General features: G+C 38.3%; 2 protein-coding genes across 2 annotated transcripts; both read left to right on the top strand.

Annotated features, from left to right (window-relative positions):
* Nucleotides 1–10701: 10701 nt before the first annotated feature.
* Nucleotides 10702–13134, top strand: LOC112022974 (phytosulfokine receptor 1). The gene is given in 2 exon segments (XM_024055593.2): nt 10702–11220; nt 11222–13134. Coding segments are annotated over 2 exon segments (1977 nt in total). The 5' UTR covers nt 10702–10834; the 3' UTR covers nt 12813–13134.
* Nucleotides 13135–15553: 2419 nt separating this feature from the next.
* LOC112022978 (phytosulfokine receptor 1) lies at nt 15554–17927 on the top strand. Its single transcript, XM_024055597.2, has one exon. The coding sequence runs from the start codon at nt 15796–15798 to the stop codon at nt 17776–17778; it is 1983 nt and encodes a 660-aa protein (XP_023911365.1). The 5' UTR covers nt 15554–15795; the 3' UTR covers nt 17779–17927.
* Nucleotides 17928–18504: the final 577 nt, after the last annotated feature.

Below are 18504 nucleotides of genomic sequence, written 5' to 3'. Positions count from 1 at the left end.
TTTTTTTTTTTTTTTTTTTTTTTCCTTTTGGATAAGTGAATGGGAGTCTGAAAGGGAGTCTTCAAAGACACATTGTGTGTTTTTTAACGGAAAATTATACACGTATCAACATTTTAAGGGGGCTTTTTTACTTACATGTCAGCACCTGGTAAAAGCTTCTGCTATTATATATAGTATTAGATGTCACTAACCGTCTTTTGTTACAGTTTGGGAATGTCCACAAGTCTCACTTGAGCAGTAGAGTTTTTTTGGAGAGAATTTTTAGCAAATCCAAGCTAGAAGAGAGGACGTGGGCCAAATTGGTCACCCTTGACACCCTCTACTGGTATTGTGACAGACCAAAACCAACTTCAGCCGCCCGTCGATACGACGCCCAAGTTCGTCAACATAAGTCCATTGTCCAACACATATATATTTGTTTTGTTTTAATATTATCAAAATCCTAACATCCGTCCTCTTTGTAAAGAAATGGATGCTCCTAAGAGGAGAGCCTACATTAAATAGCAAGCTGCTTTGCAGAAACAGCAAGGGGTCAGTCCTCTAAAGGACGGGTTCGGCCAACCCGTCTACCAAAAGGAAACAGCCGGAGAAATCTGACCGTCTTCCTAAAAAGCCCAAGACTATTCCTGAGCCCGTCGTGGGGTTGCAGGCCAACACCAAGAAGATGGTTACTCCCCTTGGCCTAGGAAGAGGCAAGGGTTTGATGAAGGGCCCCTCCATTCCTGAAAAACCACCCATCCTCCTCTGTGAGGATTTAAAGTGTGTATTGGAACAACTCTCGTCCATTATTACACCCGACGACTATGAGGACTTGAGCAACCATGCTACTGAAGTCATGGGGGAGACAAGGCTTTTTTGCATTGCACAAGTAATCTTGTCCGTCCACTCCGGCTTTGCCTTTTTTTATCTCTTCCCTTCAATTTGCCTTGTTACTAACTCCTTTGCTTCCAGGAAATTTTAATTATGAAAGGGCTGATGGGTCATTGCCTAAACCATGAGACGACGTTGAACTGTATAAGGGCAAAGGCAAGGTTAACGGAGGATGAGTTGAGGGCCAGGAAGACGGTCCAGGAAAAGAAGCTTGCCTTGTTGGAGCAAACTAGGATGAGTTTGAGAAGCAGAGGGAGCAATTGAAGCAGGTCTTGGAAGACAAGGAGAAGGAAATTCGTGATGCTAAGGACTAGCTCCGTCAGGTGAAGGAAAAAGCTGTACGAGAGTACCCTGACTCCGACGCCCTTTGGCAGAGCTTGGAAGCTCATTTGCTGAAGGCTTTGTTGACGCCCTCCGTAAAGTCAAGACTTCTTATCCTGACCTGGATGTGTCTCATGTCAATATCAATGCCCGAGACCAAACCTCAGTTCAGCCCGTCCACTCTGAGAGTACGGATGATCTTTTTGCTAATGATGCCCCCATCAATGACCCTTATTATGACGGAGAAAATGTTGTTGAAGGTCAAGCTAAAGCAGATGATGATCAAGCCCGTCACCCTGCGGATTTAATGGTTGAAGAGAAGAATGAAACTCCTGTTCAAATTGTGTATTTTTTTTTTGGCTAATCTGTAAGGATTTTGGAGAACAGTTTATGTTTTATTTTAACCGTCATTAAACATCTCCCTTTCAAGGCTTTAAGTAATATTTCTATTATTCGTCTACTTTAATGACTTTTGAATATGTAGTTTGTGGCTATGAATATAACCATATTTTAGATGGATCCGTCCTCTTATGGATGTGTAATGTCAACTCAACTTTATGTTGAACCCTTCTACTACATGGACCTTATAATTATCATCCTTTAGGATGAGCCCGTCCACTTGTGGACTAGTAATGTCAATTCAACTTTATGTTGGATTCGTCCACTATATGGATCTTATAATTATCATCCTTTGGGATGAATTCGTCCACTTATGGACTTTATGTTGAATTTCTAATTGGAATCCATCCACTTTGTGGACTTCAAATTTGAATTTGTGCACTTTGTGGAGTTTATAATTTGAATCCGTCCATTTTATGGACTAAATTTGTAGGAATATAACATGTGGTGATTCTGAATAACTCCTCTTATTATAATGTAATTCATGCATAGAAATTGTTCTTGAAAAATAAAAAGCTTGCCCTTGGGCTTAAAAGGAACTGCAGGTAATAAAAACTAAACTATAAAGAAATAAACTGGAAATGAGGAGTGTCGTTGCTTGTCTACTGCTAGTGGCCTACTAGTAGTACTACTTTAGATGCTCTGTGTTTCGTGGGTGGTGCAACTTTTGCTCCTCCAGCGTCTCTAGGTGGTAGGTTCCCTTCCTATGCCATGATATAACTCTGTATGATCCTTCCTAGTTAGGTCCTAACTTTCCCTGGGAGGCGTCTCTTGTAGCACCCATTACCTTTCTTAGGACAAGATCTCCTACCTAATAGTCCCTGCGTTTGACCTTGGAGTTGTAGGCCATGAGATTCTAGTACTATGCTAATCTTTGCTCAGCTGTTACTCTTACTTCATCTACCAAGTCAAGGTGCAAGCACATAGTTTCATCGTGCTTGCTTTCATCATGGTTCCCTACCCTGTAGCTTGTAAGTCCTACTTCCGTTGGGATGACCACCTCGCTTCCGTATGCTAAACGAAACGGGGTTTCTCCTGTAGGTTTCTACATCATTGTCCTGTATGCCCATAAAACACTTGGCAACTCCTCTGGCCATATTCCCTTGCCCCCTCGAGCCGAGTCTTGATGATTTTGAGCACGGATCGGTTTGTGACCTCAACTTACCCGTTGGCCTGTGGGTGGGTGGGTGATGAGTAATGGTTCTTAATCCCTAGTTGTGAGCAGAAGTCTCAGAATGCATCGTTGTCGAACTGCTTCCCGTTGTCAGAGGCCATCACCCTAGGTATACCATACCTGCAGATGATGTTTTTACACATAAAACTTTGCACATTCTTTTCAATGATGGTGGCCAGGGCTTCTGCTTCTACCCACTTTGTGAAGTAGTCTATACCGACTACTAAAAACTTCAATTTTCTAGCTACTGTTGGGAACGAACCCATTATATCCAATCCTTATTGTGCAAATAGCCATGGGGCCGTCATTGGGGTAAGCTCCTCTATTGGTTGCCTGATGAGGTTACCAAATCTTTGACACCTGTCGTATGCTTTGATGTATGCATAGGCATTCCTCTACATGGTTGGCCAATAGTATCCTGCCCGGATTAATTTATGTACCAACGACTGTGACCCAGAGTGGTTTTCGTAGACTCCTTCGTGAACTTCTCTCATGACATAGTCTACTTCCTCAGAATGAGACATCTCAGGTACAGTCGAAAGAAGCCTCTTTTGTAAAGAATGTCTTTAATCAGGATGAAGCGGGCAGCTTGAACCTTCAATTTTCTGGCAGCCTCCTTGCTGTCTGGTAGCACTCCATCCTTCAGGTAGGAGGTTATTGATGTTGTCCAACAGTTTTTGGATCCTACCTTGTAAAGTTGTTATTTACAATATGTATTTTGTTGGCTTTTATTTCGTCAAAATTTATTGTAATCATTATCAATCTTTATACCTGTATCTATTTGGGATTTTTGTAAGGGATGTGTGATAGAGAGAGAGTGTAAGACTCAAGCATTTGAAGGCTGAAGAATTCTCGCGGGTATGTCGCGACCTAGCTTCCCACGAAATGAATCATGTGCCATGCACATGCTGGAATGCGAAGAGTCAGGTCAGGTGGAGACAATTGTGTCTCGGAGTATCTCGCGAGTAAGGCCTTCCCGCGAGACACCCGCAGGCAATTGTTTTGCCAGCCTTATGATTGAATCACACTTTCTGTACCTATCCTATATATACCCTCATTACCCACAAATGTTGAGGTATGCTTCAGAAGAAAACCCTAGCCAAACAATTGGGAATTAGAGATTGTCATCCCCACCTTTCTTTATACACTTGCTTGTGTATCTCCTCAACCCTTCCCTCTCCATTTCCACACCATTGAGAGGTTGATAGCCCAAACACTTACCACACCTTTGAGAGTGCTGTGTGACGTTTTGGTGCTGCTGGGAAGCATTGGAAAAGCTGGAATGACAATGCAACATGAGCTTGTTGCGGGATCGGGGTGCTAGACAAGACACGTTTCAGAAGCCTTGTTGGAGTAGAGCTTGAGGGCTTAGGTGCATCGGATAGATGCTAACCATGTATCCCAACTGATTGTCTATGATCGATTTTGCTTGGAGGGCGGCGAGAGGTTTTTACCGAGTTCTTCTTTCCTCTCGAAAACAGTTCGTGTTTTCTGTGTTGCATTTTTTCTACTCTTTTATATTCCATTATACTGTTGTTGCTTAGTTTATGGATTAGAGTAGCTTATTTGTTCATCCGCTCCATTTACACTATTCCGCACTTTGGAGGGTCTCTGCTAACCATGTATCCCAACTGATTGTCTAGTGGATCGATTTCTGCTTGGAGGGCGGCAGAGAGGTTTTTGCGAATTCTTCGGTTTCCTCTTCGAAAACACGTCTCGGTGTTTTTTGTGTTTGCATCCTTCTTCTCTAATCTTTTATATTCCATTATACTGCTGTGTTGCTTAGTTTATAGAATAGAGTAGCTTATTTGTTCATCCGCTCCCATTTACATATTCCGCACTTTGTAGTAAGTTAGTGTAAAATCTATCGAGCCGTAACTTTAATTTGGGGGGGGGTCTAAATAGCTCTTGTGTTTTCAACACATTTTCGAGCTTTCAATTGGTATCAGAACGGTACACGTTGAACTTGCTGGTTTTAATACCTAAGTGTGATCCTAAACCCCTTGGTGTGTTTTGAAAAATGATTTAGTAAAAACCACCATGAAGGATTGTAAGAGTGTTTGTGAAAATGACTCAATGAGCATATTTGAGGACTATTCCAGTAATGCGCTCTTAGAGTTTTTTAAATCAAAGAAACATGCTAGAATTTTTTGTCACATGCTGAAATCCTTAGTTCATAGGAACCATGATATACATAATAGCCTATGTGAGTCAAAGTCCTTAGTCTATGAATATGAGAGAAGAAATAGACAGTTATGTGATAAACTTGATCGTTTAAAAAGGAAACTTCACTCATCCTTGAATGAAATTAGGAAAAATGATTCTTTCTTTAATGGTTAAGAATGTCTTTCTCATGCATGTCTTTTTGTTCATACCGCATTGAAAGTGTTTAACTCAAGTTTATGGTATCTCGACAGATGGTAGTCATTCACAGGTTCTTGGAAAGGGAACGGTGGATATTCCGGGACTGCCTTTGCTGACTGATGTGCTGTATATTAAGGGATTAAAAGTGAACTTGCTGAGTATCACTCAGATATGTGATAAGAACTTCTTAATCCAATTTTCAATGAAAGGATGTCTAATCTTGAATGAAGGAGGTGTTCAAGTTCTGAATGGACTAAGGACCACCGATAATTGTTATGGAGTTATTCCCAAACCCAGCATAGCTTGTCGGAGTGCTCGGGTAAACCTCTTAGAGTTGTGACATCAACGGCTTGGACATGCAAATTACAAACAAGTGGCAAAAGTCTCGAAGCTTGAGGCTGTGGTCGATCTACCTAAGTTTGGGAAAATTGAGAAGAATGTTTGTGGTCCATGTCAATTGGGAAAACAAACAAAGTCAAGCCATCCTAAAGTGAATGTGGTCGCAACTTCTCACCCGTTAAAATTACTGCATGTGGATTTAATAGGTCCTACAAGAACAAAAGCATGGGTGGAAAGCGCTATATTATGGTGGTAGTTGACGATTTCTCAAGGTACTCTTGGGTGGACTTTCTTAGAGAGAAATCGGAAGCATGTGACAAGATGGAAAAATTGTGCAACAGACGATGAATGAAAAGGGAGTACCTATCATCAAAATCAGGATTGACCATGGGAAAGAGTTTGAAAATGCAAAGTTTGAAGCATTTTGCAATAAACATGGTATCAAGAAGGAATTCTCAGCCCCAAAGACTCCACAACAGAATGGAGTAGTTGAAAGGAAGAACCGGGTGATTCAAGAAATGGCTCGAGTAATGTTACTCAACAAAAACCTTCCACAGAAGTTTTAGGCTGAAGCTGTGAACACTTCATGCCACATTGGGAATAGGATTTACTTCCGATCAGGAACGAAGAAGACATCATATGAAATTTGGAGAGTTTCACCAGAAGGTTTGAAAGTCCAAACTCTTGTACCCAATACGTCAAGGATATCACCCCAAACGCACGTGACATGTGGGTAAAGAGGGGTACTCATGCATAAGCATTATAATATGTCCATGCATAAATTCTTTCAATGTTTAGGGACATTTGCTGTTGCATCATTTCATGCATTGCTTTTTTTTTGCTGCTGTTCTTTTATCTGTTTTGGTTTGTACCAGTTGTTTTCTTGTTGATCTTACTTTTCTTGTTCTGTTTTGGGTGTGTTCAAAAAATTCAAAAACCCATAAAATTGAAAAATCTCAAAAATTTGATCACTTGTTTGTGTATGTCATATGTGAGTTTAATTGATTCAGTATTCGAATCAGCATCTAAGCCAGATCTATGGTTTTGATATTAACTTATGACGTTAGGTTTAGTTTAATTGTAAAATATCGCATGGGACAAATGTGTCACACTTCTTATACTAATTCATGGATTTGTTGAGGGCCTCCATATTAAGAAGAGTTTAGCCAAACACTCATACTTAATATTTGTAAACAATTTGTATTATAAAAAAAATTTAGTTGATGTGTTTTCGTCTTTATCACAAGATGAATATAGACTTAGGGTGGTATAGTTATCTTAGTTTTAAAACTGATTCTATTATTTCTTATAACATTTGTATACTCTTTTCAATTTTTTATGATATAAGTTTTCTTTTAAAGTCTAATTTAAGTTTATTTCAGCAATTAGTTAAATTAAAGTACATTGCTCAGTCGAATTATAATGTACTTTATAATACATTGCATTGTTATATTAAGTTGATTGTTTTTTTTTTTTTTAATATGTAAAATGACCCCGTGCATTGCACGTGTTAAATGCTAGTTTTAATTAAAAACTGGACTGAATATAAACGGACGCATACCAGACGGGGGCAGTATGCCCCATGTTGTGTCGACGGGCATATGTTCAGTATCACTAGGGTGACACATCCATTCATCTCCTTCCATGAAAAAGTACCAACTCTTCCAGTTCCTATTCAAGTCGGGGGTCTTACACATGAGTCTTAACAATGGGCTCCTGGGCACGAAGCTATACATGCCCTTTGATTGAGCTATCTCATCTGGACGGTAACAATGAAAGAATTCCTCCACCGTCAACCTCCTGGCTCCGTTGGACATAGCCCCGTACAAGACCTCCATGCCAAGGAAAACCTTCTAGGCGTTTGGGGAAATCTGGGTGACGGCCAAACCTAGGTATTAGAGGAGGCAACGGTGGAGTGGACTTAGGGGGAATCTGAGCCCTGCCTTCAGCATCTGCTTATAAACCCTGACACCTTCAAGACCCTCATAGTAGCATTTCTCTAACTTGTAGGGTAGACGAAGAGGTGTGTTGTTGGGTATTTGGTACTTAACCCTAAGTATTTTGAAGTGAGATTCTTTGATTGTGGACCTAAAATCATTAACCGTTTACAAAGGCAGTATGATGAACTCCTTGAGTCCATCAAGACCTATGACGGATTAGATTGGGGGCTTAGCATCGTTTAGACCGTCACTAGAATCACCCTCTAGCCTATCCATCTCCAAACCCTCATCCCTTGAGGAAGGAGAGGTGACGGACGGACTCCTCTCTTCACTTGAAGTGTCAAGGTCTTTTTGACTTGACGGGAACACTTCATCGTAGTCCGCCCCGTCACGGACATACGATTGGTTACTCAACGCACTAGACATCTGTCACCTATTCATGACGGTAAACCCTAAGACTCTGACGGATCTAAAATAGATGACAACAGTATGAAGTCTAAAAGATAAGAAATTTGAAAGGAAGGAGAAAGGTACTTACTAGTTGGAAATGAGCAACAAAAAGTTGTAGATGACGGATGAACCAATTGAACGGTATATTTGTTTGATGAAGGTGACGGTAGCACTCTGATCATAAAATTTCTGAAGAAAGTGGAAAATGATTAAGGAAGTGGCAGGTTTATATAGAGGGAACGACACCAAAAACGAAGGGACGCTTCATTCCAAGAGATTGACCATTAAGTAGATGACATGTGTCCCTACGACATTAATGACCCTAGGCCAGCTTGTCAAGATAGGTATGTTCCTCAGGAGATAAAGTCACTCCACAGGTTCGTCCACTCATAGATCACGGACCCATAGAGTGAGTGGGTAAGTGAAGAGGGTAAAATTATGGATGACGGAACCATATTAATAAATCTAACGGCTCTGGACCAGTGGGACGATAATGGATGGATCTAAAGTGCACAGACACAAGAGATTGACCATTAAGTAGATGACACATGTCCCTACAACATTAATGATCCTAGGCCAGCTTGTCAAGCAAGGTATGTTCCTCAGGAGATAAATCGAACTGTCACTCCACGGGTTTGTCCACTCATAGATCACGGACCCATAGAGCGAGGGGCAATTGAAGAGGGTAAAATTATGGATGACAGAACCATATTAATTAATCTGACAGCTCTGGACCAATGGGCTAATAATGGACGGATCTAAAGTGCACGAACACAAGGTGGACGGGTCTAGAGGCCGTATGGCATCCACTTGGTTTAAGTAATCTCCAAGAAATCCTAAATAGAAACAACTTGCGTTTCATGATTAACCCCAGCTCATAAAGTCTCAATATGAATAGAATTCTAACATAGGGAGGATTTTGTAATGTACACCCATTAATGAGAATCTTCCCTATAAGGAAACGCCTTCCTACGCAAGAAACGGAGGTTGGTTTTACACTACTATAAAAACCCCAAAGCTCTCAAAAAACAAGGTACGCATAATTCATCACAGCTCTGGCACTCTAGAGTTGTGAGAAGTTTTAACTTGACCTTCGGAGGGTATTTGGCCAGCACCACACCAGTGCTCTCTGTTAGGTCTTCTCTTTTTGTGTTGTGCAAGTATTGTTTCGAGCACATGAAGACCGTGTGGTTCACTGGTGATTTTTCGGCATCATCACTAAACAATTGGAGAAACCATTCAAGGCTCTCAAGTCATCTGGATTGCATGTCAGTGTCTCAAAATTCAGGTTTGGTAGTTGGAGACTTAGACCTAGAGCCATCAAAACAAAGAACAAACATATACGTCCGAAAAACATTTTAGGTGGATGCCAATTGCCAAAGAGATGAAATTAGAGAATGCAAAGCACCATACTAATAAGATATGTAATTATATATGTATTTCTAGCAAGTGGGTTTTTTTTTTTTTTTTTTTTTTATTTATTTATTTTTTTTTAAGCTTGTGGGTTCAGACCTTGGTATTCGTTATCTTTTAATTTATCAAAAGTCTGAAACTTTGATTTTCGTGGCTGTAAGTCTACGTAAGTATGGACAAACATGTTGATAAGATTAAGATGGATGGCTACGTAGACGCGCTAGAGTGTAGAATTGTTCAACAGTTTTGACGGAAGTATGGAAGTGGGTGATAAGCAAGTCTTGTTAAGTTTTTAAGTGGGCTCTAAGTAGGTAATTGATTTGATTGACTAATGGGCAATTTATAATTTAAGCAATAACAATTTCCGAGATTTCTTCAAAGAAAATTTTCCAATTTCTACAATTTCTCTAACAATTTTTCACAATTTCCATGTATATGTACAAACAAATTTTTACTGTCAAACACCCCAAAAAAAAAAAAAAAATCAAGCATATAACATTTGATTCTTAGCTAACTTTTTGTTTATTTTATGTAATGTTTATAAGTCTTATACTACCCTTTATATTAGTTTTATTTCAAATAATTTAAATTTAAACTTTTTAGAAATAAACTAGTTTTTAGCTTTTTATCTCACATTAAATGAGCTACGAAAAATAAGCAATTTTTAAAGGAATATGATCCACTGATTTCTAAATTTCAATCTTTAATACCCAAAAAAGAAATTAAAAAACTACGTTATTGCCCACATTATTTAAGCAAATTAGATAACTCATTAAATAAATGATGTGTGCATGTATCAATTTGCAAGCAGTGGGTTAAAGGATTTTCCTAAATTTGGAGGAAAACTTTTTGTAGCAACAAAGCCATCAAGCCCATTCCCTAGATCCCTTATCCAATGGAACCCAACCAAAAAATAACTACCAAGCCCAATAGTCGGTTGAAGTTGTCAATTGTACAAAAGTAGCACAGTGACATGGTCAGAATGTCATTATGGTCATTGACTGCAAACATTGTAGGAAGAAGAAAAAAGAAGACAATGGAGAGGAAAAAAAGAGGGGGGGGGGGGGGTTGTGGTGTCGGGAACGGGAGACTTGTGGGGGGATAGTGTTGGTTTGGATTTGTTTATTTTATTGAAACTAGGAAAGAGAATATTTATACTTGAAAAAGGTGAGAAAAATAAAAGGATTTAAAAAGCAGTACTGCCAATACATAAGCAAAAAAATAAGTTAAAAAAAACTCAATAATCAAGTCAAACCAAAAATACGCAGAAATGATGAACATTTTTTTTTTTTTTGAAATGAGAAATGATGAACATTAGACCCTCTTGTTAGAAACAATAAATTTACCATCAGCTGCAGTGATATATTTTGATTGGGACGTTACTAGACAATACTAATGATTCGTGTCACTGTTTAGAGTGATGTTCCAATCATAATTTGTAACGTGAGCATAACAAATATTGTTAGGTGTTATATGCTTGGCATTTCTGTGCCAGAATAGCAAACACATTGCCTTTTTACTTTCTTTCTCTCTTTTATCTCTTTGGATTCAGATTCATACTAGGATGGGCTATCGAGGTTTCTGTTTATTCTTGGTTTTATTGGCTCTCAGTTTGAAGCCACAGAACCCGAAATCTGAGGAACTGACATGCAATCCAAATGACTTGAGAGCCTTGGCTGGTTTCTCCAATTGTTTAGAGTCAGCAATTGCTGGGTGGAACCGCACTGTATCTCCTGATTGCTGCACTTGGACTGGAATCACTTGTGATAATTCCATTGTTTCGGGCAGAAGGGTGGTTGGCTTGGAACTTGGTAGCAAAAGACTTACTGGGAAGATCTGTGAATCTTTGGCAGGATTGAATCAGTTGAGAGTTCTAAACCTCTCTCATAATTTCCTCTGGGGTATCCTTCCTGCTGAGTTGTTTAGTCTGAAAAACATAGAGATCATAGACAAGTAACAATGATTTTCTTGGGTCCATCAAAAACAAAGGTATGTGTGCAATATCTACAAGAATTCAAGTGCTTAATTTCTCTAATAATCATTTTTCTGGACAAGTTCCAAAAGATTTAGCAAATTGTACTTTCCTAAAACATCTCTCTTTTGATGGGAATGGTTTATCAGGGAGTTTGCCCGGAACTCTCTTCCAGCTAAAAAATTTTAGTGAACTGAATCTTCAGGGTAATAGGATATCTGGACCATTGAGTAATGGAATTGGTAACCTCTCTAACCTTTTCAAACTGGATATCTCCTCTAATTTGTTTTCTGGAGTTCTTCCAGACATTTTTGGGAGCCTTGCAAGGCTTGAGCACTTCTCAGCCATGTCAAATTCATTCACTGGTCATTTGCCTAATTCGCTGGTAAACTCCCCATCACTTCAAATGTTGAATTTGAACAACAACTCTCTAAGTGGTCCAATCAATCTCAACTGTTCTGCAATGAAAAATCTTGTCTCCCTAGGCCTTGGTAGTAACCTATTCCTTGGTCCAATTCCTGATGGTCTTTCCTCCTGCAGAGGATTGAAAGCACTCAATCTTGCCCGCAACAACCTCGGCGGAGAACTCCCTATTAACTTCAAGAATTTGAAGTCTCTAACACAGCTCTCACTGTCAAACACTAGCCTTAGTAATATATTATCAGCTCTTAGGATTCTACAACATTGTAGGAATTTAAGTATATTGGGCCTTACAAGGAACTTTCATGATAAACAAATTCCAAATGATGTGAGTCTGGAATTCAAAAACCTCAACGGTCTAATTCTTGCCAATTATCAACTCAGAGGTCCAATCCCACAATGGTTGAGTCGTTGCCACAAGTTGCAGTTTTTGGATTTGTCTTGGAATCATTTGGGTGGAAACATACCATCATGGTTCGGAAAGTTTGAATCTCTCTTTTACTTGGATTTGTCTAATAACTCTCGCAAAGGTGAGATACCAAAGAGCTTGACTGAACTACAAAGCCTCATAAGTGGGAATATCACAATAGACGAGCCTGTCTCAAGCTTTCAACTTTACGCTGCTCGACAAGGTGGACCAAGCTTAAGTTACAGGCAGATTTCAGGCCTTCGACCAACTTTAGACCTGAGTTACAACATTCTCCAAGGCCCAATCTGGCCTAGCTTTGGGAATTTGAAAAGGCTTCATGTTTTGAACCTGAAAGAGAATAATCTGTCAGGCCCTATTCCAAATAATTTATCAGGGATGACATACTTGGAGAAACTAGATTTGTCTCACAATAAACTATCAGGAGAGATACCTCGTGCCTTGGTAAATCTTAGCTTTCTGTCAACTTTTGACGTATCCTATAATCAGTTGTGTGGGGAAATCCCTGAAGGAAGCCAGTTTGATACATTTCCAGATACAAGCTTTGAGGGAAACAATGGTCTCTGCAGTGCAGAATACTGTACGTGCCAGTCTGAACAGACTCTTCATTCTCCGGGGGAGAAAAAAATGACAACTATTGGTCTACCGTTTGGAATTGGAGCTGCAACAGGTTTTGTTCTTACTGTAATCTGCTGCTTCATGTCCGGATTGTCACTTCCATAGCCGGACAAGAGGCAGAACATAAAAATTATAATAGGAAACTAGGTGTATTGTAAAGAACAAAAATAATGTGTATTACCTCTTATTGTCTTATTTGATAGTGTGCCAGATTTCCTTTAGTTCATTCGGAAATGGTGCAGTTATGTTAATTAAAGCTTCTGTTTAGCATGCAGTAGAAACGCAGCAAAGAATGCGTGGTATTAGTTATGGCTGGTATGTTGAAATTGTATTGTATTAGTTGCGGCTATCTTCTCAGCTTCTTGTAATATGTTGCTGGTTTTCAGCTCTTGTTTTCAGTTTTCAATGAAATTCTTGATTATACACACGCACAAAGACAGTAAAGAGTGTAACCCGACATCTTCACTGCAAGTGAAATGTGAAATAAATATATTCAAGAATTTGTATCTACTTCACCTATTCAACATTTTTTTTTTTTTTTTTAAGGATAAGTGCACTGATGAAGGAAGAGGCAAATTGAGAGAGAAAGATAGATTGAGAAATAACAATAATAATAAAGGAAAATTATATTTTACTATCCTAAATTATACCTCGATTACACTTGTCACCCTGAACTATCAAAATGCACAATTAGTATCCTACATTGTAACTTGTGCTTCATTAAGCCCTAACTATTGCACCTGATCCAGATCTGTTTCTCTCAATACTCAATAATCATAGTTAAAACCATTAAATTGTAGTCTTAAGATTAACTGTGATGCTATAGTGTAGGTGATAGATGGGCTTACACGGCCAGTTTTCTTTGTGATTCTGATGGACAAGCAATCAGAGTGTACTTATTAGATTTCCATGTGCTATCAATAATCTGCAGAAGCATACCAGTCATTTAATGTTTAACCTGAGAAGCTAAAGATTGGAGACTAACCATTATTGAAAGTGATTCGGGATCTTTGTTGATGCTATAACTAAAACGGCTACGAGTTAAATTAGGGCAAATTACACCTTTCCACCATAATCTTTCATCCGATTTACAATATTCTTCCAATCTTTCATCAGTAGTTGTTTACCACGTGGTGGTGTTATTTTCAATATATCATACTTAATAAATAGAGGAAGTTACCAAAGATGATATGTGTCATTGTTTTATGTATTGTCAAAGAGACATGTGTTACCATTTTGTGTATTCATAAGTTGTAAGGATCCAACTTTTATAATATATATAAGTGTTATTCAGCCTAGCCCAACCTGGTAACTCGATGACCCGGTACATAGACTGGTCCGAGTCATCAATTGGATCGAATGTGTATAAGACCTGGTCAAAACCAATAAAACTTGGCTAGTTTTAAGCAAACCGTGTGGCCCGGTTGGATTTTAATAACCTAGCTTGGTTTGTTAATTGTATAAAATTATATTAATTGGTCCACCCCCCATTGATTTCTTTATTATTTAGTGTGTGATAATATGATAATTTAAATTAGAGAAAACCTAAAGATTTTTATTTTTATTTTTAAAATGCACTGTTCTTTCACTTCTCTGCCAATTCACACTACTTTACCCATCACTTTTCACTATTTCAATTCTCCAAACTTGAGATTGTGCTTCAATTTGCTGCTCTAAATAGATCACTTTTTAGTTTCACTTAGCCAGTTAGCATGTTGGCATGAGTACAGTAAATGTTATATACTTTATTGCTTAAAATTCTTTTCTCTTATTTTGTTTACATTTTTTGCGTTTTAGAGGGTTTCTGGTTGACATCATACCGATGCATTCTGTAGGAATTTCACTCTTTAGGTACCCTAGCATTGCGAGTTTGGACAATTGACTCATTGACAATTCAGTGCATCATCAAGTTTAATCCTTCAAGGAAAATTATCGTTTCATGCTATGTGATATATACTTCGTAAGAAAAATATATGCTTTCACACCAAGTATCCACTTTTTCAAGAATGTACACATTTAATACATAGTGACACTTGATGTGTACTGAGAGTGCATAAAGGACATAGAGAAGAGGTTAGGGCTTATTTTGGTTAACTTTTTAAAAAATTGTTCAAAAAACCAGTGAAATAGTTTCCGTAGGATCGCTTCATGCGTACAGATTACTCCCAGATTTCCCATTAGTCAATCTATTACCTACTTGAAAGACTTAACCAGGCTTTTCAAAAAATAAAAATAAAAAATACATAGAGAAGAGACTTAACCAGGTTTCTAAATCTGTGGGGTGCTTTTCACGTATAGATTACTCCCAGATTGCCCATTAGTCAATCTATTACCTACTTGAAAGACTTAACCAGGCTTTTCCAAAAAAAAAAAAAAAAAAAACATAGAGGAGATTAGGGCTTAAATAATAAACACTACTCTTTTACAAATTGTTCAAAAAAATCGGTGAAACGGTTTCTGTAGGGGTGCTTCTCACGTATAGATTACTCCCAGATTGCTATTAGTCAATCAATTACCTACTAATCACCCACTTCCACAAGTATGTCTTTAACTGTTGAGCAATGCTGCACTCAGAGCCATCCATCTTAATCTTATTAACATGGTTCTGTCCATATTCCATAGACATATTGGGAAGAAAATGGAAGTCCTATTTTAAAGATTGAAACTTCATTTAAAACTTCAAACTCCTAGGAAATATTAACTGACAAGGAGAAAGAAACAAGATAACGAATGGCAACCCTCTAGAGCGCATAATATAAAGATTACTCCCAGATTGCTATTAGTCAATCAATTACCTACTAATCACCCACTTCCACAAGTATGTCTTTAACTGTTGAGCAATGCTGCACTCAGAGCCATCCATCTTAATCTTATTAACATGGTTCTGTCCATATTCCATAGACATATTGGGAAGAAAATGGAAGTCCTATTTTAAAGATTGAAACTTCATTTAAAACTTCAAACTCCTAGGAAATATTAACTGACAAGGAGAAAGAAACAAGATAACGAATGGCAACCCTCTAGAGCGCATAATATATTTCATATTACTTTATTTTCTGTACTTACATGTCTTTGGCATCCAACTACAATGGGATTCCGAGGTTTCTATTTGTCCTTTGTTTTACTCGCTTTAAGTTTCGAGCTACAAAACCTGAATTCTGAGACGCTGACATGCCATCTGGATGACTTCAGAGCCTTGAATGGCTTCTCCAGTTGTTTAGAGTCAACAATTGCTGGTTGGAACAACACTTCCTCTCCTGATTGCTGCACTTGGTCTGGAATCACTTGTGATAATTCCACTGTTTCAGGAAGAAGGGTGGTTGGCTTGGAACTTGGTAGCAAAAGACTTACTGGGAAGATCTGTGAATCTTTGGCAGGACTGAATCAGTTGAGAGTTCTAAACCTCTCTCATAATTTCCTCTGGGGTTCCCTTCCTGCTGAGTTGTTTAGTCTGCAAAACATAGAGATCATAGACTTAAGTAACAATGATTTTCTTGGGTCCATCAACAACAAAGGTATGTGTACAATATCTACAAGAATTCAAGTGCTTAATTTCTCTAATAACCATTTTTCTGGACAAGTTCCAAAAGATTTAGCAAATTGTACTTTCCTAAATCATCTCTCTTTTGATGGGAATAGTTTATCAGGGAGTTTGCCCGGAACTCTCTACCAGCTAAAAAATCTTAGCGAACTAAATCTTCAGGGTAATAGGATATCTGGACCATTGAGTAATGGAATTGGTAACCTCTCTAACCTTGTCAAACTGGATATCTCCTCTAATTTGTTTTCTGGAGTTCTTCCAGACATTTTTGGGAGACTTGCAAGGCTTGAGCACTTCTCAGCCATGTCAAATTTATTCACTGGCCCTTTGCCTAATTCACTGGTAAACTCCCCATCACTTCAAATGTTATATTTGAACAACAACTCTCTAAGCGGTCCAATCAATCTCAACTGTTCTGCAATGAAAAATCTTCTCTCCCTAGACCTTGGTAGTAACCTATTCCTTGGTCCAATTCCTGATGGTCTTTCCTCCTGCAGAGGATTGAAAGTACTCAATCTTGCCCGCAACAACCTCGGCGGAGAACTCCCTAATAACTTCAAGAATTTGAAGTCTCTAACACAGCTCTCACTGTCAAACACTAGCCTTAGTAATATATTATCAGCTCTTAGGATTCTACAACATTGTAGGAATTTAAGTATATTGGGCCTTACAAGGAACTTTCATGATGAACAAATGCCGAATGATGAGAATCTGCATTTCAAAAACCTCAATGGTCTAATTCTTGCCAATTGTAAACTCAGAGGTTCAATCCCGCAATGGTTGAGTAGTTGCCACAAGTTGCAGCTTTTGGATTTATCATGGAATCATTTGGGTGGAAGCGTACCATCATGGTTAGGAAAGTTTGAATCTCTCTTTTACTTGGATTTGTCTAATAACTCTCTCAAAGGTGAGATACCAAAGAGCTTGACTGAACTACCAAGCCTCATAAGTGGGAATATCACAATAGACGAGCCTGTCTCAAGCTTTCAACTTCACACTGCTCGACAAGGTGGACCAATCTTAAGTTATAGGCAGATTTCAAGCTTTCGACCAACTTTAGACCTGAGTTACAACAATCTCCAAGGCCCAATCTGGCCAGATTTTTGGAATTTGAAAGGGCTCCATGTTTTGAACCTGAAAGAGAATAACCTATCAGGCCCTATTCCAAATAATTTATCAGGGATGACAGGCTTGGAGAAACTTGATTTGTCTCACAATAAACTATCAGGTGAAATTCCTCGTTCATTGGTAAATCTTAGCTTTGTGTCGACTTTCGACGTATCCTATAATAATTTGTGCGGGGAAATCCCTGAAGAAGGCCAGTTCGATACTTTTCCAAGTGCAAGCTTTGAGGGAAACAATGGTCTTTGTCATGCGGAGTACTGTACCTGTCAGTCTGAGCAGACTCCTATTCATTCTCCCTGGGAGAAGAAGAGAATAATTATTGGTCTACCATTTGAAATTGGAGCTGCAACAGGTTTTGTTCTTACTGTCATATACTGCTCCATGTCCGGATTGTCATTCCCATAACAGAACAATCAGGTAGAACATAAATATTGTAATTGGAAAGTAGGTGTATTTCAAAGAATAAAATAATATGTATTACCTCTTATTTGATAGTGTGCCAGATTTCCTTGAGTTTATATGAGAATCCGATTGGTGCAGTTATGTTAATTAAATTTAAATCTTCTGTTTAGTATTTCTGTTCTTAATTATAACACATGCAGTAGAAACCCAGTAAAGAATGTGATGTGTTAGTTGTGGCTGGTATGTTGAAATTGTTTTTTATTAGTTGTGGCTGACTTCTCAGCTTTTGGTAAAGCGTGGCCGGTTTTTTCAGCTTGTTTTCAATGAAATTCTTGATTATCCTAAAAACAAAAACAGTAAAGAATGTAACTATCATCTGCACCGCAGGGAAAATATGAAACATATTCAAGAATTGGTATCTTCTTCACCTATTCAACATTTCATTTTTAAGGATAAGTCCACTGATTCGTGTTCATAACTGTACCTAAGGGGGAGGCAAATTGAGAGAGGAAGATAAATTGTTGTTACTCTCTTGTTAAGCCGCCTTATCGCAACGTCATTGATCACATGATTAGTATTTTTTATATTTATTTTTTACCTTTAATTTTTTTACAATATTAAATATATAAATATATTAGTTTTACAAATTTATCTTAGGCAGTTTTAACTTTACATATTCTTTTACTTTAATTTTGATGTTATAATCTATATAATAAATCTATGGAAAAT

Source organism: Quercus suber, unplaced genomic scaffold (genome assembly GCF_002906115.3).
Source record: "Quercus suber isolate HL8 unplaced genomic scaffold, Cork oak 2.0 scaffold_856, whole genome shotgun sequence".
NCBI lineage: Eukaryota > Viridiplantae > Streptophyta > Magnoliopsida > Fagales > Fagaceae > Quercus > Quercus suber.
Note: the sequence above shows the minus strand (reverse complement) of the source record. Positions and strands in the feature narration are given on the sequence as shown.